At 40.3% G+C, this 22774-nt stretch overlaps 3 protein-coding genes across 3 annotated transcripts; all 3 read left to right on the forward strand.

Moving 5' to 3' along the window:
* Positions 1–1558: 1558 nt before the first annotated feature.
* Positions 1559–6030, forward strand: LOC131331532 (14-3-3-like protein D). Its single transcript, XM_058365536.1, has 7 exons — positions 1559–1828; positions 2147–2453; positions 3115–3202; positions 4451–4560; positions 4646–4794; positions 5370–5419; positions 5791–6030. Exons 1-7 carry the CDS (start codon positions 1765–1767, stop codon positions 5791–5793), a joined length of 771 nt encoding a protein of 256 aa, XP_058221519.1. The 5' UTR covers positions 1559–1764; the 3' UTR covers positions 5794–6030.
* Positions 6031–12796: 6766 nt separating this feature from the next.
* On the forward strand, positions 12797–13653 carry LOC131331533 (anther-specific protein LAT52-like). The gene is made up of 2 exons (XM_058365537.1): positions 12797–13000; positions 13235–13653. The coding sequence occupies exons 1-2, from the start codon at positions 12844–12846 to the stop codon at positions 13588–13590; spliced, it is 513 nt and encodes a 170-aa protein (XP_058221520.1). The 5' UTR covers positions 12797–12843; the 3' UTR covers positions 13591–13653.
* A 1765-nt stretch (positions 13654–15418) lies between these two features.
* On the forward strand, positions 15419–20652 carry LOC131328708 (probable sphingolipid transporter spinster homolog 2). The gene is made up of 17 exons (XM_058361615.1): positions 15419–15530; positions 15926–16057; positions 16789–16890; positions 17067–17171; positions 17285–17360; positions 17512–17586; positions 17689–17791; positions 17845–18036; positions 18154–18232; positions 18314–18343; positions 18425–18492; positions 18580–18656; positions 18785–18898; positions 19269–19388; positions 19490–19618; positions 19842–19920; positions 20463–20652. Exons 1-17 carry the CDS (start codon positions 15487–15489, stop codon positions 20597–20599), a joined length of 1662 nt encoding a protein of 553 aa, XP_058217598.1. The 5' UTR covers positions 15419–15486; the 3' UTR covers positions 20600–20652.
* Positions 20653–22774: the final 2122 nt, after the last annotated feature.

The raw sequence follows: 22774 nt of genomic DNA on the forward strand, positions 1-22774 counted from the left end.
TCCGATGTTTGGCTGAGCCTATTCTTGTCCAGTGTTCTCTCACTTGCATTCAGAAACTGCTTATTCGGCAGATAAGCTAAGATCTTTGCAGGGGCCGTAGCGAAACCCAACCGACCCCATCCGTAGTTTATTTGGGTGGGTTTAATATTGGCTTGCCCCTCAAACCCGTCCAAACTCTTTTTTACGTATCTCCCTGCATTTATCCCCATCCCATTTCACCTATCCAACTGACTCCTTCCTACACGAGAGCTGTATATACTATATCTCATTCTTAACTAATCTCCTTTATAATATATCCACATTTTATATACGGAGTACTATTCTTTTTTATCTCCAAAAAAATTTTCGCCCGCCAAACAAGCCGGTAGAAGTTTCCGTTGATCTTCCATTAGGGCTCGTTTGGATGAGGTATTAGGTTTAGAGGTATTATGTATGAAGGGGGGATTGGATAGTAAGGGGTATTATGTAAGAAGGGTGGGTCCACATTGATGTGACGGGGGATTAAATAATACTTGGTTTGGATGAGGTATAAAATAGAGGGATAAGGTTGTTTTGTAGTTGAATGGAAGAAAGAGGGGGTATTACAAGGGGGGATTCCACATAGCCGGCTCTCACCCTAGCCATGTGTAAGCCCCCCTTAGGGCGTATTAGGGGGGATTATGGAGGAGGGGTATTAAGATATCCCCCTATTTTTGGCTTGCCAAAGCACGCCATAGAAGAGTGCCCACGTATTAGAAGGGTGTATATTACAATATACCCTTCTATCGTGGCATCCAAACAGGCCCTTAAGTCTTTGCCCACCGCTCAACATTTACCGCTCCCACGCTGCTCTCAATTTCATCATTCAAAAATGTTTTGGATGGTTTGGATTTTAAAAAATTCTTTCAAGTAAAAGTTTAACTTTTTGAAGTGTTTTTTTTTATAAATTTGAAATATTAATTATCGAGACGAAGAGTGAGATATTGAGCGGTGCGGGAGTCTTTCTAATACGGTCAACCAGTCTAAAGTCACGTCGACGTGGCATAAGGATCAACTTGAGCAACCGTAATGGCATAACCGTATCTCACCGACGGGTATCCGAGGAGACAGATCTTGACACGTGGCATCTCTTGAGTGGTAGCCCATCCCAGCGACCATCCGTGGACAGTTAGATATGGACCCCGCAACAACTCCGTTACTGAGGTAAATTTTCCAGTGCTTCGCGTCATGCCCCAACCCATCCTCGCTCTCCAAGTCGCATAATCTCCCAGCAGTATCCTCGCTCACGCTCTTAATATTTGCTATATGCTTGCACTCTTAACTTTCTCGATCTCAAATTTTAACACTTCGGGTTGTTTTCAAGAGACGTTTTCAAACTCACTCTTCTGCACACAAATTATGCGACTAAAATCCTATTACAGACACATGTACATACACAGGTATATTCTAAACCGTTCAATGTAGTATGTAAAATTCATGTACATCAATGACTTCAGACACATCTGTGTCCGAACTTATATACGGATATCGTGTCTGTTTTTTTTTTGTTTTTTTATCCGTGATGTTGGTGTCTGTGGCAATGCTTGTGTTCACTGTGATTAAAGTCCATACCTTGGAAGCACTGGATATTTTCTCCCGCACTGTCAAAGCCTAGAGTCCGAGACCCCGCCCGGGCCGCCCCCCGCTCTCTTTCTCTCTCTTCTCTAGCATTTCGCTCTCTTCTACGACCTTTTTCCCCCAAAATTAGACAGCGACAGGAGAGAGAAACTAGTGTTCGAATCCGCCATGGCCTCTCGCGAGAATTTCGTCTACATCGCCAAGCTCGCCGAGCAAGCCGAACGCTATGACGGTAACCGTTCCTCTCTCTCTGGATCTAAAATCTCTACTTTATCTGGTCACTCGATGTTGCGTCTAGGCTTAGGGTTAGGGTTTGAACCGTCCGAGACGGATCGATGTAGTTTTTGTTCTTTTATATCGGCAATGGGAAATTTCATTAATCTCAAAATCATTACAATAATACAAAAAGAAGTACACGAGAGAGCTTTGAAGAGTAGGCATAAGAACCTGATAGTGCTGCTACTCGCAAAAACTTAACCGACGTCTTGACCTCTCGATGTTTTTAGTAATAGACAACCATATTAAACAAATTGTGTGGGATTTGATGCAGAAATGGTGGAAGCGATGAAGAAGGTGGCGAATCTGGACGTGGAACTGACGATTGAGGAGAGGAACTTGCTGTCTGTGGGGTACAAGAACGTGATTGGGGCTCGGAGGGCATCGTGGAGGATCTTGTCCTCGATCGAGCAGAAGGAGGAGTCGAGGGGGAACGAAGTGAACGCCAAGCGGATCAAGGAGTACAGGCAGAAAGTGGAGTTAGAGCTCTCGACCATTTGCGGTGACATTATGACTGTCATTGACGAGCATCTCATTCCTTCTTGTTCTGGGGGAGAGTCAACTGTTTTCTACTACAAGATGTGTGTTATCTTTTCCTCTTCCCGTAAACACTCACAGTTATTACACGTTGTTTAACTTGTTTCTGTTAGGTGAAAAACCAACCCACACCAACACACGATAGCACGAAGAAGAATCAATTACAAGAAGAAAGCACGGTTAGAAACCAGCTAAACCAACAAACATTTATGTGGTTCCTCAATTGTTTAGTTGAATACATCCATGGCTCACACCTGTTTTCACTATATAGGGTATGAAGAGAGTACAAGAGTTACATCAGCTGCTGCGTATAGCAAGTATTTCCAACCTAGGGTTTACATCATTAATTACCGTAATACCCCTGTCTAGGTCGAATCCCGAATAGTGAGTGGCGTAAATTAGACCAAATCAGACTTCACGATCCCGACTGGAACTACACAGATACTTGTGATTTGGCAAGGTTGCCTACGTCCATGGCTCTCAGTAGTTTTCCCAGCATTATTGAATGAAGAAAAAGAGTACAACCTGGCTTGGTAGCTAGGATTATATACGAAGGTTTACATCAATGAATTACCATGACACCCTTGATACTAAATTGTTGTGTAACTTATGTTATCAAGCTTCACAAACCCAACAGTTATGCTATCTGTGCCATGAGATTTAGAGCGTGGTTTACTGTAGAAAAAAATGGGTTTGGCGTTGCAGGAAAGGAGACTACTATAGGTATCTTGCGGAGTTCAAGTTTGGTAATGAAAAGAAAGAGGTTGCTGATCAGTCACTAAAAGCATACCAGGTATACACATGTTCAATCTCTCTGCATTAGTTGTTTTACGGTTTACACTAAATTAAGTAGCATTCTGATACAGCGATTCTTCTTTGGTAAATATCCCGATGCATTTCATTTAAATGGATGACAGGATGAGGATCTTCTTTTGTATGCAAAGTCTTTTGCTTGACCTTGTTAGCTTTTAAGTTATTGACCATCATTCGTAATGCCTTTTATAACCTTTCATTTATATTTGTTAGATTCCTGAGGTTGCAAGTGTGTGAGGTTGCTTAAGTGTAAATCATTTAGGATATGATAGGAGAAGACTATAAGACATTTGCTTTGTAGAAAGCTTGTGAGATGCACTAGTTTGTCTAATTGTTCGCGAGATTCCTCATTTCAGTTGTGTGCATCTTCATTGCAAAAACACCAGTTTAGTTCATCCAACAATGTGTAAGATCATTGAAGTAACTGTTTGACTGAGTGGACTCTTTCCTCTGAGGCATTCAGTTTGAACTCCTACATTTTCCAGGCCTTTCCAGTAATTCACCTGAGCATTCATTAGGGGCATTGTGGATTGACAACTAAGTCATTTATCACGCCATATAAAAGATATTGTGGGCATGAAATATGTTGCTTCCATAGCGAAGATCTGTGCCTACACCTTTGACAAGAAACTTGTGTTTGATTGACGTTAAGTTTATTCAGTATATTGGGTCATATTCATGGTAATTGTAAAGCAGAAAAGTTTTCTTGTTCATGCTACTTCTGCAACTTGATACTTATTTTGAATGGGTTTAATTTATTTTTACATATTAAAGTTGAAGATGGTTATGTGATATTTACTTTTGATAAGTGAAGATGGTAATTGTAACCTAGACAAGTCCAGCAAGTACAATATGCCTAGTTGTGGACCTTCTTTCCTTGGTGCCATGTGGAGCTACAAGCAACATCATGATGGTTCTGTGCACATTTTTACTGGGAGGCGGATGCTTTGAAATTCTTATGAAAATGAAGCCGACTGGATTTCCTTTCTTCCTTTCTTGCTGTTTGCCATTTGACTTTCTTAAATTTGCGGCCTTCCACTGTTTTTGTTATACAGATCTAGGACATGGCTTCTCGGGTGCTTAAAATCCTTAGCATACTATTATTTGCTTAATACTTTAATGTGAAGCTCACATTAACATGTCCATCCTCAGTATTCCTAGGAGCTTGACCTGTTTTATATGCTTTTTACATAGAAATGACCACTGCAAATGTGTAACCTGTTTGCAGATGGCTTCTACCGCCGCAGACACTGATTTACCCCCCACCCACCCTATTCGACTGGGTTTGGCCTTAAATTTCTCCGTGTTCTATTATGAAATAATGAACTCACCTGAAAGGTATGTATTTGTTGTGTACACACTCAATACCTAATGTTGGGGTGCTTATGTGTAGTGGATTCACCATTTGTTTCATTTTTTTTAGGGCCTGCCACTTGGCGAAGCAAGCTTTTGATGAAGCTATTTCTGAACTGGATAGCCTAAGTGAGGAGTCTTACAAAGACAGCACTTTAATTATGCAGCTTCTGAGGGACAACCTCACTTTGTGGACTTCTGACCTCCCTGAAGATGGAGGTATTCAGAATATATTCTTGCTGATATAACAACTCTGCTTGATTTTTCCTCTAAGAATGTAGATCTTGTTGTTTCTTGGTATATCCATTTTTGTCTTTCCTCTGTTTATATGTAAGAATTATAAGCTAATTTAAGATTTTCTTTTGGTACCAGTCCCACTTGGTGCCCTGCTAAAATAGAGGCACATAACATGTGATATTTATCTAGTTAGTCCTCGTGTACAGCCACGCATATAGTTTTCTATTTGTTGCCTCATTGTTATCCCAACACACCCACATTGGGTGGTGTGCATGTTTTGTGGCCGTATTTGTGCTTCTTAGATTCCTTCTAAGGGTTTTAGGTGTCACCCTTATCTTATTATTAGGATTGTCCAGTTATTTGTGTCCTTGTGGGTATCATAAGTTATAACCCACCAGCGCGGCCCTGCTTTTTAATTTGTGTTCAATATTCGTATAACTGTTTCGTTTTCTCCAGCCCAATCTGTTCATTGAGCAAGTTCACTGCTTGAGCTTCCTACTCGCGAAGGTTATCTTTTGTTGCTATTAACTCTGTGTTGGTCTTTTTTTTACCTACAGAAGACCAGAAGATGGAGAGCTCTGGCAAAGCTGGAGGTGATGATGCAGAGGTCAGTCACTCACTCACCCTGTTATTTTCTCTTGAATTTTGAAACATTGACGCTATGTTTGGCTCTTATATTTCTAGAAGAATAAGTAAAATCTAAGAAAACATTCCAGTAAAATTAAAGATGCTATTTTTATTTTGTTTTTCTAGTCAGATTAGGACAATGGGAGATGATGAATGGATGAGAGTTTACAAAAAAATAGTTTGGCTTAAGATACCGATACGTATAAGCAATCTCGTTTCTCTTTTTGTTTTTGTTTTCAAGATCCGAACATACCCGGTTTGTTTTCCAATTTATCAGTTGATATTCATTGTAATAGCCCATGAACATTCTTCTCATCCATTGATTGCTTGCTGCTTCTTTTTTTGATGCAGTAAAGTTGCAGGGGAGTCCCTCACTTGTTCTAAGCATTGTTCCAGTTCAGACAGAGTCCTGAAATCCTATTTGTAATTGTTCCATATCATTTGTGTTGTCTTGTAATTCTTACTGAGGTATAATTGTAGAAGATGCCTGGAATTTGTAGTACCATTTGGATGGTCAAGATTTTCCCTCTCTGATTGTTGTCTGCCAGTATGTTTTTAATGAAAAGATTGCTTGAACTTGGTATCTGAAAACCGGAGTTTCGATTTTTGGGTAATTGTCGTTGGTTGTATTATTTCCACGCCCTCTGATGGACATTGGCATGTTGTGAACATTGTTGTGTTTGACTATAGGTCGTTTGCCATAAAATGGCTCATAATTCGAACCGTTAAGAGGAACGGTTTCACATGAATTCCAGTAATGTTGTAACAAACATTGCGAGTTTGCCACATTATGCGATATGAAAATAAGGTCATCGTAGTTATTTTATTGAAATAAATTAGCTTCACGAAACTCTATTTTTTTCCTCGTCTTCTATAGAAATCTCAAATCTATTCATAAATTCAATACTCGAAACACAATTGAGGAATGCATAAAGGAAGGAAGTCAGAGCCCTTCTAACAAGACATTGTGCTTGATAGCCAGTCTTGCGTTCAACCTTTGTGATCCTACAAAAAGATACTTAGTAGCTTAAAAAATCTCCGGTTCGAGATTACGCAACAAAAATCTGTCAGCGAAGTGAAATTCATTTTTTTCCCTCCTATCTGCATTACGGCATTGAAACAGACGATAAAAATGTATGCATGGTGTTGGGAAATCGTTTTGAATAGGCCATTTTACAGCTAGAAGAATTGCCAAGATCTCTCTGTGTATAGCGGGTTCGAACTAAACTATAACATGATGTATGAAACGGTGAACAGAACCATTAACCAATCGTTGCTGGCTTGCAGGGCATTTGGGGTATGGCTGAATAATGGAGGGAAATTTTTTCGCGAAAAATGCTTGGTACAAACCATGTTTGCACAGATCTAACCACATCCCTCTGACATACATATGGGTCCGTAGCTCTCATATGTGGGATCTACATGTACGTTAGAGGGGTGCGGTTAAATCTGTGCATATATATGTAGAGTGTTGCTACAGGTACCGAAATTGGGGGACCGAAATCGGACCGACGGCCGCCGGCGGGCCGTCTCCGGCCACCGGACGGCCGATCCGAGCCGTCCAAAAATTCTAAAAAAAAAAACCGAGGGGACCCACGCGGGAATCAACGTCATCCGAGGTGTGTAGGGTGCTTGATCGGAGCACCCCTTTTCGTGTGTATATACACATATACACATATACACACGAAAAGGGGTGCTCCGATCAAGCACCCTACACACCTCGGATGACGTTGATTCCCGCGTGGGGCCCCCTCGGTTTTTTTTTTTAGAATTTTTGGACGGCTCGGATCGGCCGTCCGGTGGCCGGAGACGGCCCGCCGGCGGCCGTCGGTCCGATTTCGATCCCCCAATTTCGGTACCTGTAGCATTTTTGATATATGTAGCATTACTCAAATTTTTCACAAGTACTGCTCGGTCCTTGAAAGCTTGAAGCCCGATAGATATTAATCGGTGAAAACCAAGAGGATGCCTTTTCCAACCAAAGAGCATTGTCTGTTTCCATTGAGAGTGTTGCACGGTGTAGTGCAGCGGATCCGACCGTCTATCTCGATATGAATGGCTCGGATTTAATCTGAGTTCCTACAAATCCGAGCCGTTCATTGTTCGGATGAAAATCCAAGCCGTTCATTGCAAAGATGGACGGCCAATAGACGACTGGATTGGCTATACTACACGTGTAATGCGGGGGTGCACTACAGCACCCTCGGATTATGTGCTTCCAAATAGCCCAAACACCTTTTGATTTAGAGCTAATGCATGAATCAATATTTCAGTGTATCTTTATTTGTTGTGCTGTTCATATCCATGGAAAGGGTTTATTATCTATTGAATTTCTTACTCTTCCAACGAAACAAAAAAAAAAATTGATTGAATTTTATCGGACAAGAGACATTGTGTTAGGAATGCCTTGTATTCTTTAGTCCCACATTGGTTAATTATCTTGTTCCCGTTTTTGTAGCCTATTATAAATAGGGCTTTTGGGGGACTTCTAGGAATTATCTTTTGGGCTTTCATATTGTGGCCTTTATAGAGTTACGGATTATAGCCGGCTCTTTGTATCTCTTCTTCACGTTGGTTAGTGAATCCTCTCTCTCCTCGCCCGTGGACGTACCCATCTTAGGGAACCACGTACATCTTGTGTCTTTGTGATTTCTTGTTTAGTTTTCAATTTCTCGTTCTTAGCTTGCATTCATAGCGTTCGTTACAACAAACTGGTATCAGAGCCTTAGGTTGCAAAAACTAGGGTTTCGTTTCCGATTGTGGCTATGGCGGCTAAATTCGAGATTGCGAAGTTTGATGGGCAGAGCAGCAGTTTCAGTCTTTGGAGAGTAAAGATGAAGGCTTTGTTAACCCAACAAGGATTGCACAAGGTTTTGTTAAGCAAGACTAGTTCTGAAATTAAAGAGGAAGATTGGGATGATACAGATGCCAAAGCTCTGAGTTCTATTCAGTTGAGTTTGGCAGATGACGTTCTTCGCGAGGTGGAAGAAGAAATTTCAGCAGCAGGAATTTGGCTGAAGTTGGAAGGCATATATATGACGAAGTCACTCACCAACAGGTTATATCTCAAACAACGTCTTTATACGTTTCGTATGCGAGAAGGTATACCTGTTAAAGATCATTTAGACGAGTTCAACCGTATTATTATGGATCTGAAAAATATTGATAGTAAAATTGAGGATGAGGACCAAGCCCTAATTTTGCTATGTTCTTTACCACTTTCGTATGAGCATTTTGTTACAACCCTATTGTATGGTAAAGACACGATATCCATGGAGGATGTTAAGGCCAGCCTATATTCGAAAGAATTGAGGAAAAAGGTGTCAGGTGAGGGTGATGCACATGCAGAGGGTTTGTTTGTTAGGGGAAGAACAACAGAAAGGGTGGAGTCAAGTAATAGGGGAAGATCCAGATCATCAGGTAAGAAGAAGGGAAAGTGCAATTATTGCAAGAAACCCGGGCACTGGAAAAGTGACTGTTTAAAACTCAAGGAGAAGGAAAAAGAAGACCAGAAAGGGGGTAAAGTAATTGCTGGAATTGCTGAATGTTCAGATGAGTCAGATAATGTGTTATCAGTTACAGAGGGCGATTCTCGCTCTAATACCGAGTGGGTTCTAGATTCTGGATGTTCATACCATATGTGTCCGCATAGAGAGTGGTTTTCTACTTATGAGGCGGTCAATGGTGGTACAGTTTTGATGGGCAACAACATGGCCTGTAAGACTGTTGGTTCAGGAACGATTCAGCTTAGGATGCATGATGGTATTGTTAGGACTTTATCTGAGGTTCGACATGTTCCGGATTTGAAGAAAAATCTTATATCCCCGGGTGCTCTTGATTCTCATGGTTGCAAATTCCTCGGTGAAGGTGGAGTTTTGAAAGTCTCAAGGGGTGCATTAGTACTGATGAAGGGTCAGAAGCGTGGTAACCTCTATACACTCCAGGGCAGTACAGTTATAGGTGCTGCAGCAACGGTTGCTTCATCCAAGGTTTCAGATTCAGACTTGACTCGTTTGTGGCATATGCGCCTTGGGCATATGAGCGAGAGGGGGATGACAGTTTTGAGCAAACAGGGTTTGCTATGTGGCCAGAAAATTGAGAAGCTGGATTTCTGTGAGCATTGTGTTTACGGCAAGCAGTGCAGGGTAAAATTCAGTACAGCTGTTCATCGCACCAAAGGCACGGTGGATTATTTTCACTCGGATCTTTGGGGTCCCGCAGAGGTAACTTCTAAAGGTGGTTTTCGATATTTTATGAGTATTATTGATGATTTTTCTCGTAAGGTTTGGGTGTATATGTTGAAACATAAGAGTGATGTCTTTAATACATTCAAACAGTTTAAAACTTTGATTGAGAATCAGACTGGTAAGAAAATAAAACGTTTGAGAACTGACAATGGTATGGAGTTTTGTCTTGGCGAGTTTGATAGGTTCTGCAGTGATGAGGGCATTGTGAGGCATCACACAGTGAGAAAAACCCCTCAGCAGAATGGTGTGGCTGAACGAATGAACAGGACTCTTTTGGAGAAGGCACGTTGTATGTTGTCCAATTCCGGATTGGGCAAAGAATTTTGGGCTGAAGCCGTTTCCACAACATGCTATTTGGTGAACAGGTCTCCGTCGACTGCTATTGAGTGTAAGACTCCGTTTGAGGTATGGTCAGGTCATCCAGCTGATTATTCTGTGTTGCATGTTTTTGGGTGTCCAGCTTACGCTCATGTGAATGAGGGTAAATTGGAGCCACGGGCCAAGAAGTGTATTTTCTTGGGTTATGCAGCAGGTGTCAAAGGGTACAGGTTGTGGTGCTCTGATGATTTGAAGTTTTTGATCAGTAGGGATGTGACTTTTGATGAAAATTATCTGATTAAGGGGTCTAAGCAGGTTGATGATACAGTTCAGGAACATAGTGTTCCAAAGCAGGTGGAGTTTTTGGGTGAATCTTTCGACTCAGGGAAGAAGCATATTGAGAAGCCAATTGAAGAGGAGTTCAAGAGTTCAGACACAAAGGTTGATGCATTAGTTGAGCAACCACGCACTATTGCTAAAGATAGGCCAAGGAGGGAGATTCGGCCTCCTGAAAGGTATTCGGCTTATTCTGAGATGGTGGCCTATGCTTTATCAGTTGCTGAGACAGTTGAGTATGAAGAGCCTTCCAGCTATACGGAAGCTATTTCGAGCACTGAGTCTGCACAGTGGTTTGTTGCTATGAATGAGGAGATTGAGTCTCTTCAGAAGAATCAGACATGGGAGTTAGTAGAACCGCTGAAAGGGAAGAGGATTGTTGGATGCAAATGGGTCTTCAAGCGCAAGCCAGGTATTCCAGAGGTAGAAGATGCTCGGTTCAAAGCTCGGCTAGTGGCGAAAGGATACAGCCAGAAGGAGGGTGTTGACTACAATGAGGTATTTTCACCAGTTGTAAAACATTGTTCCATTCGCACTTTACTTGCTATTGTTGCATGTTATGATCTTGAGTTAGAGCAACTTGATGTCAAAACTGCGTTTTTGCATGGCGAGCTTGAAGAACAGATTTATATGCGTCAGCCTGAGGGATTTGTTGTTTCTGGTAAGGAGGATCACGTTTGTTTACTTCATAAGTCTTTGTATGGCCTCAAACAATCCCCTAGGCAGTGGTATAAGCGGTTTGATACTTTTATGATAAGCCAGTCATATTCTAGGAGTGAGTATGACAGTTGTGTATATTTTCGAAAACTTCCAGATGGTTCATTTGTTTATCTACTGTTGTATGTTGATGATATGCTTATTGCTGCCAAGAGTGTATCAGAAATCAACAGGTTGAAACAACAGTTAGGTGGTGAATTTGAGATGAAAGATTTGGGTGCAGCAAAACGTATTTTGGGTATGGAGATTTGCAGAGATCGAGTAGCTGGCAAACTATTTTTGAATCAGAAGTCTTATGTTCTTAAAGTGCTTGAGCGCTTTGCCATGCAGAACTCGAAGCCAGTCAGTACCCCTTTGGCAGCACACTTTCGACTTTCAGCTGAGTTGTCACCACAGTCGGAGGATGAGGAGAAGTATATGTCTCAGGTTCCATATTCGTGCGCAGTTGGGAGCCTTATGTACGCCATGGTATGTACTCTTCCTGATATTTCACATGCAGTTAGTGTCGTTAGTCGTTTTATGGGGCGTCCAGGAAAGGCACATTGGGAGGCTGTGAAATGGATACTACGGTATTTGTGCGGAACTGCAGGTGTTGGTCTATTGTTTGGGATTGTCAATTCTGGTGATCATGCTGTTGGTTATGTTGATTCGGATTTTGCCGGTGACCACGATAAGAGGAGGTCTCTGACAGGTTATGTCTTTACTCTGTCCGGAAGTGCCATTAGTTGGAAAGCTACTTTACAGGCTACAGTTGCGCTGTCTACAACAGAAGCGGAGTATATGGCCATTGCTGAAGCTGTGAAGGAGGCATTGTGGATGAGAGGTTTGCTTTGTGAGCTTGGTCTTGCACAGGGTGTGAGTTCAGTATTTTGTGATTCGCAGAGTGCTATACATTTGACTAAAAATCTGATGTATCATGAGAGGACTAAGCATATCGATGTCAGGTATCACTTCGTTCGGGATATCATCTCACAGAAGCAAGTTGAGGTGAAGAAAGTGGGTACGGCAGATAACCCAGCAGATATGTTGACTAAACCGGTTCCGGTTGCCAAGTTCAAGCATTGCTTGGGCTTGCTTGGTATTTGCAGTTGATCGCCCCTCGGGGGCATTTGGCGAGTGAGAGGTTAGAAGGGGATAGCTATATTTGGTGATTTGGTTCAGTGGAATTCAAGTCAAGGTGGAGAATTGTTAGGAATGCCTTGTATTCTTTAGTCCCACATTGGTTAATTATCTTGTTCCCGTTTTTGTAGCCTATTATAAATAGGGCTTTTGGGGGACTTCTAGGAATTATCTTTTGGGCTTTCATATTGTGGCCTTTATAGAGTTACGGATTATAGCCGGCTCTTTGTATCTCTTCTTCACGTTGGTTAGTGAATCCTCTCTCTCCTCGCCCGTGGACGTACCCATCTTGGGGAACCACGTACATCTTGTGTCTTTGTGATTTCTTGTTTAGTTTTCAATTTCTCGTTCTTAGCTTGCATTCATAGCGTTCGTTACAACACATTGGACCAGAGACAGTGAGAATCTCCGATAAGTAAGCTAAACCACGAGTACTTGAGCTTTTCTATGTGAGAAACCAGGCTCTTAAATTTTGTTAAAAATAGCAAACGGCTATACCCTCTCTTCACCCCTAGTACAAGAACTACCACACAAACAAAACGGCCACCCTCTCTTTTCTCACGAATCACTCTCTCTCTCTCTCTCTCTCTCTCTCTCTCCCCTTATAAAATGGCCTCCTCATCCCTCTACTCTCATAGCACACACCAAGAGACAGAGCTAAGCAACAATGGCCAAAGTGGTTGCCCTCATCGCCTCCGCCCTCTGCATCTTGGCCCTCGCCGGCTTCGCCCAGTCCCAGCAAGATGAGTTCGTTGTCAAAGGCCAGGTCTACTGCGACACCTGCCGCGTCCTGTTCCAGACCAAACTCAGCAAAAACGTCGCTGGTACATAATCAAATTCCTACCAACGTGTAATTTCAATGAGCATTGATCATTCTTTTGGCCCGAAAAACGCTACCAACTTTGAGAAATACTCGAAAATCCCACGTACCAAGGCAACAGACCCCACTTTCAAACCCCGCCTAGGCCTCAGAAATTTGAGGGCCGGGCCTGCAAGGCAAATTCTTATTGGTTTTCGACTTGATAATTTTATTTGACTCTTGTTTAAATTTGTTGCAGCTGCTGGAGTGGAACTGAAATGCAGGAGCCGTTTGAACGACACGGAGACCCTGTCGGTGACGTCCCAGACCGACCAGGCAGGAGCGTACGAGATCACCGTGAAGGGCGATCGCGAGGACGACATCTGCGAGGTGCACGCCGTCCACAGCCCCCTGTCCGGCTGCGTCGAGACGGCACCGGAAATCAGCTCGACCAGAGTGTCCCTCGCCGAGAACACCGGCATGAAGTCCAAAGTCCGGTACGCCAACCCGATCGGGTTCAGGGGAGACAAGGCCGATTCCCAGTGCACCGAGGTTCTCGACGAACTGGGTCTTATCCCTGAACTGAGTAAGGACAAGTTCCAGGAGGAGGACTAGTGCTCAGTTTTTTTTTGAGGAGGAAGACAATCTTTTTACCTCTTGTTTTTTGTTTTGTCATGACTCATGAGATGAAGAACGGGAGTCATGACATGTTTCCTTTCCAATTTTTGGTTTTGAGAATAATAACTGGCAAAGAAAGGTGAAAATGTATAATTAATAGCAGTATATATATGTTTTTACTGCTACGACCTTCATATATATTGTAAATCTAGCTTGTTTCACTTTATCTTGTGAAGGGTTTTTTTTGTTAATTGATCCACACAACACAATCTTGGGGTTGTGTTAAGTCATGTCCAAAGCGCGACGAGAGATCTCGATATCTTTTAGTGACTTATTTCGACTCAAGAAAAACGAACACATATGTAAAAAAACAAAGAGAATAGATATCAACGAAATGTTATTCTTCTATGCCGGCCGTGTAATTGACTCGGACACCCTGAGCGATATCAAAGAAAAGAATACCCAAACAACAGCACTATCTTGAAAGTTGCTTTCAAATGAAGCTTGTTTTAAGACACGTTGAATATTAATGCCCAAGATTCAAAGTACAAGTCAAGGGAGTGTAAGACATATATACTAGATTACACTTATAAGAGGACGACAGTTCACAGGAAAAGCAAACAAAACCAAATCAACACAAAATCTAACCAGAAAATTCCAATCTCTGGTGTTACTACATACCTAGTTGATCCTGTACAAAAAAAAAAAGAAGAGAGAGAGAGAAACAAAACCCTTCTTTTATTTATTTATTTATAACTCAGCACTTAGCCCAATATACATTATTTGGAGCTATACCCTTTTAAAAAGGGATAAGGTGTTCCCGTAATGCGCCGATGCACTACGGAGTGTAGGGAGCGTAGATATGCTCAATCGATATTTGGTCATCATGATCTGGATCGTTCAATTTGTAGAGTACGCGGAGTTTATTAATTAGAGACATATCTTCTGTTTCTGTCTCACGTGAGATCACCACCATCAATAATTTATCACATACTTCAAGTGGGAGACTGTAGAAGAGGTCCTTCCGAATTGGTGTATTTTGTTAATAGTAATAAAAAAAATTTGGAATTTTCTTTTTGCTTTTATGTTTTGGGACGTGGGTTGGGGTCCCAATCGCATTTAGTAATGTTTAAAAATTTCTGGTAAATTATCATGATCTCCGAAAAGTTTTTTCCAAAAATGTCCCCAAAAGAGATAATGATTGAAATTCAATTTGATGTGTATGATCCAAACATTCAAGCGAATTTGAACAATTTCTTTCACTTTTGGAGAAATTTTTCAGGGGCTCTAGCGTTGCTTATTGTTCTCTCTCTCTCTCTCTCTCTCTCTCTCTCTCTCTCTCTCTATAATAAGCAAAAATCCATTTTGGCAAAAACAAAACTAAAATTCAGGGGTAGGTTCCACAAATTAAACGAAAAGTTAGTGGACGACTTTTAGCACTTATCGACAAGTATTCTAGACAAACTAAAATTCAGACTAGACAATACCCGGGCGAGATAATTAAGCACACAGAGCCAAAAAAAAAAAAAAAACACAAGAATCTGTCTGTGTTAGACAAGGACTAAAACTCTCTCTCCCTCTCTGTACGAAATTCCCGCAAATGAGTTCAACCCAAACTCTCTCTCTCTCTCTCTCTCTCTCTCTCTCTCTCTCTCTCTGTACGAAATCGTGTGTATATATATACCCCAACATGCATGTCTTGATGTCACAATTCACTCTGCCTTTGTCGCACACAGACAAACAGTGGAACAAAAGCAGAGAGAGAGAGAGAGAGAGAGAGAGAGAGAGGCATATATACAGGGAAAGATATACTACTAGATGGGGAAACAGGCAGTACAGCAAAATCCAGAAGCACCAAAAACTGAGCTGCCTGTTTCGAAGGAAACAACTGACATGGCCAGGGTTTCTTCCGAAGCTACTTGGTTCACACCTATAAGGTACTAGTAGTCTAGTAGTACATTGTTTGTTAATGTATGCTCCTGAGGCACACGTTAATAGCCATTAAATGATCAGTTCGACTAACCCTATTATTATTATATAATAAACGCACTTACTTGGGAAATAGTAGTAAAAGTGAAGTGTTGTATTTTTTGGTTTGCGACATAATTGAATTTTTATGGTGTTTGATAATCGAGATACGAAAGTACATACTGTATATCCTAAACTTTTATGGTGAACAAAATGCATGGTTCTCGTTGTAAATACCCTAAAACTACGTGTTGGGGTAACTTTGATCGATTTTTTTCTCCCTTTGATATATCTTATTGGGAGCTAGGTTTCCAACAATCGATCTCTTGTTTGATCAACAAGTTTTATAATTTCGTTTTTGCAGGCTACTTGTCACCTTTTCCCTGATCAACTTCATAAATTTCGTCCATCGAGGAGCCGTTGCGAGCAACGGTGTGAATGGCAGTCCTAAAATTTGCACACCAAGCGGGCAATGTACACCCGGGAGCGGGATTCAGTAAGTATCAATCCCCTGATCAAAAGGATTGGTTTCATCTTATATGGTTTATTTTTCCCAAATTTTTCATCAAATTTCATCGTGCCCATATGAATTGTGAACCGTCAAAACTTGTAAAGAATGGGAACTCGGCAAGCTAAATTCGAGTTTCATTTATTTAAGTTGTGTCCTACTTTTTCGAAAAGAGAATTTGTACGTTTGGTGGGTTTCTCGATCGGGGTGTATGACAATTTTCTTAAGAAAAATTCCAAAAAGCCCTTAGCGGAGCAACTTAGCTTAGTACGTAGAACGGAAGAAAACAATCCGTTTCCTTAATTTCATTCATGTGTCCATGCCTTAATTGTGTGCAACTTCATGCCCATAATCTCACAAATATGAGCCAAAATTTTGTTTAACTTGTCTTATTTTAATTTGCTAGCTACATGCATGTGGTATACCGAGTCCGTTCCAGTAACTCAAAAAAGTTTTTTATTTGTAATTTTTAAGCTTAAAAATAACGAGCTTACTGAAATCTAAAAATATGCACTATGGATCTTGTTTGAATCGAGATCTTTCAAACAATGCGAAAAAAAGTTAAAAAATTATTTTCGTAAGCACATTATTTTTAAGTTTGAAAATTTAAAATAAGTACTTACTATATTTTTTAAGAAGGTTAGTGGAATGGGCCGGGTATTCTCTTTCAGGTATTTTAGAAGTTCTAAGTAGTCTTATTAATTTCTTGTGGTATACAGGGGAGCTTTAAACCTAAGTAACTTTCAAGACGGCTTTCTCTCTTCTGCTTTCATGATTGGACTTATAGTGGCATCCCCAATATTTGCTTCACTGGTGAAGAGGTAAGATATATTTATTGCAGAGAGCATTCGTTGGCCGGTGACCGCGCGCACCGGCCAACTAATCTTATGGCATTTCGCAACTTATAACTGAAAATGAGTACTGGTTTTGTTAATTTTCTCCTAGCGCTTTACAGTACTGGAGCTCACTTTTTTTTCACCTGCATGAAATTTGGCAGTTATAATCCGTTCAGGCTTATCGGAGTTGGATTGACAGTTTGGACTTTCGCCATCGCTGGTTCTGGTTTTCCAATTGATTTCTGGTTCATCATTGCCTGCCGCGTGTAGGTTTTGTCCCATGGATTATAATAATACATGCAGTATTGTGACAGGACTTTCAATTGCTTCTGTTCATCTCTTTCTTCTTACTCTGCTCATTCATGGTGTTAATTTTTAGGCTAGTTGGTGTCGGCATAGCTCCTTTTGTAAGTATTGGCGCGCCATACATTGACGACATTGCTCCACTCGCTCAGGTTACTTTACTTGCTTTGTTTCTGATACGAGCTACCTACATCTGAATGTTTAAGATATCAAACGATCACCTATTTTCCATAGCATGTTTTTATTTTCGCGCTTTAAAGCGAACTAACGGGAGCAATATGCCCCCTTTTTTTTGTGTACCAGAAAGCGACATGGCTCGGAATATTCTATACGTGTATACCCGCGGGATTTTCTGTTGGCTATGTTTACGGTGGATTGGTAGGTTTAAACTTCATTGACTACTACATTATAATCAATTTAATTTCTATAAAGGGTCTTTTTTTTTCCTGTTAATTTGTTGCGTGTAATTTGATTTTATAGGTTGGAGATAACTTGGGCTGGCGTTACGCATTCTTTGGACTGGCCATTGTGATGTCCCCATTTGCAGTTATTGGTTTTCTGGCAAAACCATTGAAGCTGAAAGGTGCATGAGATGCTTGGATTTGTTATGATTCTATCTCTTTTAGCCTTTTGTAGCCAATGCTAATCTATTTGTGGATACAGGTTGTTCTCCGACTGAAATGAAAAAAGCATCGTCGTCTGGTGCAGAGACGTCTGTCTCGGAAGCTAAAGGTGTGTTTGCTGTGATTGCGTTGCATGAGTTGTGTTTTAACTTACTTTTCTTAAACTCGAATGATATGACAATAAGAAACCTTCCATTCATAAGTTGTATCGATTGGGTTTAAGAGTCCCATCTATCGACAAGCCTAACTCCTTTTCCGATGTTACTATATTTATCTTCTTTTCCGATAAGAATTTGATGAAGTACTTTTTTGTAAAATGCAGACGACTCAACTGGCAACGATGGTGCCGAGCGACCCGTGAAGGAAGAGATCATTGATCAAGACTCAAAAGGACCATCCAAGTGAGGGCTCTCCCTATTGAGACTTTAACCTTTTGTTACGTACACTGTGTTCCTGGCTAGCATTGCCGTTTTATACTGTAGGATTTTTGTTATGGCATCTGTGCAAGCTCAGTAAGAGGCAGGAATATCCATTTGATCGATTTCGCTGAAACTCTCTCTCTCTCTCTCTCTCTCTCTCTCTCTTTGTTGCAGTTCATCAAGATTTGTGAAAGATTTGAAAGTTCTTTTGCTTGACAAGGTTTACGTCGTAAATGTTTTAGGTATTGATTTCGTTACACTTAAAATTCTGGTTCCGTCTCTGCCGTTATCCTAGATGAGTATTGATTTGCTAGTTTTCCTGCTTCCAGGTAACATAGCGTACAACTTTGTCCTGGGTGCATATTCATATTGGGGGCCCAAAGCTGGTTATGGTATCTATCAAATGGTAAACTAAACAAACTCTCCTTCATTTCTCGATTTTATTTATCTAATAAAATAATAGCATATGACAATTGGTGAAAAAAGTAATTAAGTTCCTCCACAATTTTATTTATTATATGCGTCTTTTGGCAGAAAAATGCGGATATGATATTCGGCGGGGTTACAATGGTGTGTGGAATAGTGGGAACATTAGCGGGAGGTTTTGTCCTCGACAAAATGACATCCACAATCTCCAACGCTTTTAAGGTAATTTTTTTTTGGACAATAGATATTACCTTTTGTAATTGAATTAATGGCTATTGAATTTTTTTTTCTTTACTAATTCTTTTGAGAATTGAAGATTAAATACTAATATACACACGAGAGTACAAAATTGTAGTACTAATTAAGCAACCTATTCAATTTTTTGCCCATATCTAAAATTTGTTCTCATTTGGTTTTGCACAAGTTCTTAATGAGAACTATAAAAGAGTTTTCAGTTATCTGAAATATCAATCTCGCATGTTGTGGTCGTTTACTAATCGTGACGTTGAATTTCTCTATTTTCATTCGCGTTTTTTATATATACTTTTGTCTCGTTTGAGTAATTTTTTCGTTTTTTCATTTTTTTTTGCAGCTTCTCTTTGCAGCAACGTTTATAGGAGCTGCCTTGTGCTTTTCGGCCTTTTGTTTCAAGAGCCTATATGTTTTCATTGCTCTTTTCACTGTTGGCGAACTACTTTTATTCGGCACGCAGGTAATAATGCACCTTACAAAGCAGACGCGTACCGGGTAGTTTACTATATCGTGCTAATTTCAATAACATTCGATATATATATACACACATCCATTTTGCAGGGTCCCGTGAATTTTATATGTCTACAATGCGTTCAACCGAGTATGAGACCGATTTCAATGGCCATGTCAGTAGTTGCGATTCACGTATTCGGCGATGTGCCCTCTGCTCCACTCGTTGGGGTTCTCCAGGTTTGCATGCCCTCCCCTCCTCCATAGGTTGCATATTGCGAACAGGATGAATTAACAATTTGTCTATCTTATGATTAATTTGCTAAACCATTGTTACGCCATTGCTGAATCGTGAATTCTATCAAGTTTTTTCGCGTATTTGCTTCTTTATTTTCGCTCAATTTCACTAATCGTACGTGCCTATTTTCGTTACTTGATGACCTAAATTTAGTTCGTTCTTCAGGATTACCTTAAAGACTGGAGGAAGACTACTTTGATCCTGACATCAATTTTGTTTCTGGCAGCCATAATATGGTTCATAGGTAATACACTAATACTTCACCGAATCAGAATTTCCTTAAAATCAACATTCTTAAATATATTAAGCTTCATTAATTTCGGTAAATGGATTCTTGCATGCTACACAAAAAGGGTGGTGGCTTATTAATCTCCTTTTCAATACCCCTTTGGACGTGTTAGGATCATAGGCCTTATACATTGATTCCTAATTTGTTTTCTAAATCACTCTTCAATTTTATGATCCAAACACATCGTCAAGGTATGAGCTTTTCCAGCTAAACTGTTGATCATTGATAATAACCCTATCTTACTCAGTTGGAAAGTTTTCGACATCGAACTCACACAGATTCTCATTTAAGACCTTCCATTTGCCGTGATTTCCCAAGAAATTAGTAATTCGGCCCCTTTGATTTACATTTTTTTTTTTTTTTAAAACTCTTTCCCCTTTAAATTCCCATAATCTAAACAATTTTTACAAGGAATCCTTTTTTTGCAAATTCCTATTTTTGGCCACTAATTGGTAGTGAATAGTGATATTGTGTTTACTTTTTGTGTACTTTGGCAGGGATCTTTCTCTACAAGGGAGGAAAATCTAATGGAGATAGTGAGAATCAAGTAGCAATGGTCAGCAAATCCAATGAGACACCGGTGGTTGATGAGATGGCTATTGAAAGGACAAATTCTTCTTCTGCCAAACCATGATTAATTCCTCTCCCTCATGCACTTGGTTCTTTTGATGTTTTTCTCACTGCTAAATACTGGAGTTTTTTTTATTAGATTGAATTGTTTCCATGTTTCAATAGTTTCATAATACGTTACAAGGTTTTAATATGATCATGTTAGATGAATATGGAAGGAATTTTGATTTGCATTAGCTTTGAATTTGGTGGCTTATTTCATGCTTAATCTCTGTGGGTGATTGTTGAAACAATTTGTCGTAAAGTAGTTTTCTCAATTGTGTGTATCCGGTTCAACCATCTATCGGCCCTCCAAATTCACCCGGAAATTGTTTTATATCTAAAGTTGAGTTGTAATGTGAAAACCGTTTTAAAGTACTTAACGAAACATTAGCTCGTAAAAACCGGAGATGAGTTAATAAACTTGAAAAGAAATGATGGCAAAAAGGTGCATGGGTCCACTACTCGCTAGCCTTGTGAACCCCTTTTATAGAGCCAAGAGGTGCAAGGAGTTATCATTCCCACCGATGCTGGACTTGAACAAAAGAGACTAGAATGCATCTCTAGCCTCCTCCTCTTCTCGCTCCAAATAACAGAGCATTTGATTTCAAGCTTGCTATACATGTATTTTCTTATATGTTCATTCCCTCTATATAGTACTATCTTCAGTGACTTCCTCCAATCTTCGACTTGCCTGTTCGTTTTCGATTGGACCGTGGTCGAACCTGTGGCTCGTCTGCCACGTCCATATTTCGGTTTTGCTCACCAACCCGTTTTTTAGAACCTTTTTTGAATATTCCAGTAATCCAAAAAAAAAAAAAGAGAGGGAAAAATGACAGTCAATGATGTGTTTTGATAATTAATACTCCCTCCGTCCCACTTTGTTCCACCTGTTTCCTTTTTGGAACATCTCAAAAAATTGTCTATATCTCACAATCTATAATGTTTTTTATGATTTCGAAAACTTTGTTTAATAAATAAATTGAGATCTATTAAACAAGATCCATATTGAATATATAAAATATTATAGATTGTGAGATATAGACAATTTTTTAGGACGTCCAAAAAAAGAAACAGGCGGAACAAAGTGGGACGGAGGGAGTACCAGTCAATGACATTTTCAGCATTAACAAATGCAATCATTCTACTACCACACCCAATCACACATCCACACTCACAACAAGGATGGAGCCCGCACACAACAAGGCTGGGCTCCACCCTTGTTATGAGTGTGCGTGTGTAAATGAGTGTAGCGTTAGAATTTTTCTAACAAGTATTTTTAGCATATCTTTGACATGTATTAATTATCAAAACATATAGGCTGTCAGTTTTCAAAAAAAGAGAAAGAGTCAAACCACTTCTAAGGGGTTTGGAGTGGGCCCATCTCTTTTGGACCCAGATTCTATTTCCGCCACGGCCGGCCCAAAAGATAAAGAGGAATCACAAAAAGCAGCGCGTTTTTGCGTTTATGGTTACGAACCCCAAACATCGAATAAAGGAAGCCCCAATTTGCAGACTACTGAAATGTATAGATATAGAAAAAACAAACTTTTTTTCCGCCAATATTGTGTACACCAATGTATACGGGGTTAGCGGGATGTTAGTAAGTTAGTTTATAGGGAAGTTTCAAAGTCTATCTATAATCATGAATTTAAAATGCCTACGATGGAGCTCGAATCCTGGCCTTCTCTCACATGGGAAGTGGGTATGGGATTAGCTAGATGTTAGTAGGTTAGTTCATAAAGAGTTTTTCAGAGGCTATCTGAATTCCAAACGCTCACGACGGAACTTGAACCCTGACCTCCCACATGGGGAGGACAGGAGTTACCAACTGAGGCGGGGTGGTTTTCGGTGGTGGTTGACCGGTAGTGGTGGTGCTCTGTCTGATTGGTGGGCGGCGATGTCAATCTTAGATTATGCTTTGGATTTTTCTTTGGACATGGTTTTAATGTATGATTTGAGCTTTTAGGCCTTATGAGTTGTTTGTGCGGTTATTTGCTTAAATCTGGACACTTTAGGCATTCGGTGTTGTATTAGACTTTCTCTCTCTCGCTGTTTTTTTTAACTATTAGTTGGAATCTCTTTTCCTTCTCGTAATAATAAAATATTATTTTTTGTCAATAAAAAAAATTGAGACAGGAGCTCATTGGTGGAAAAAAAAAACATAAATTGACTTTCCTAATTTCGCAATAATTGACAA

Source organism: Rhododendron vialii, chromosome 6a (assembly GCF_030253575.1).
Source record: "Rhododendron vialii isolate Sample 1 chromosome 6a, ASM3025357v1".
NCBI lineage: Eukaryota > Viridiplantae > Streptophyta > Magnoliopsida > Ericales > Ericaceae > Rhododendron > Rhododendron vialii.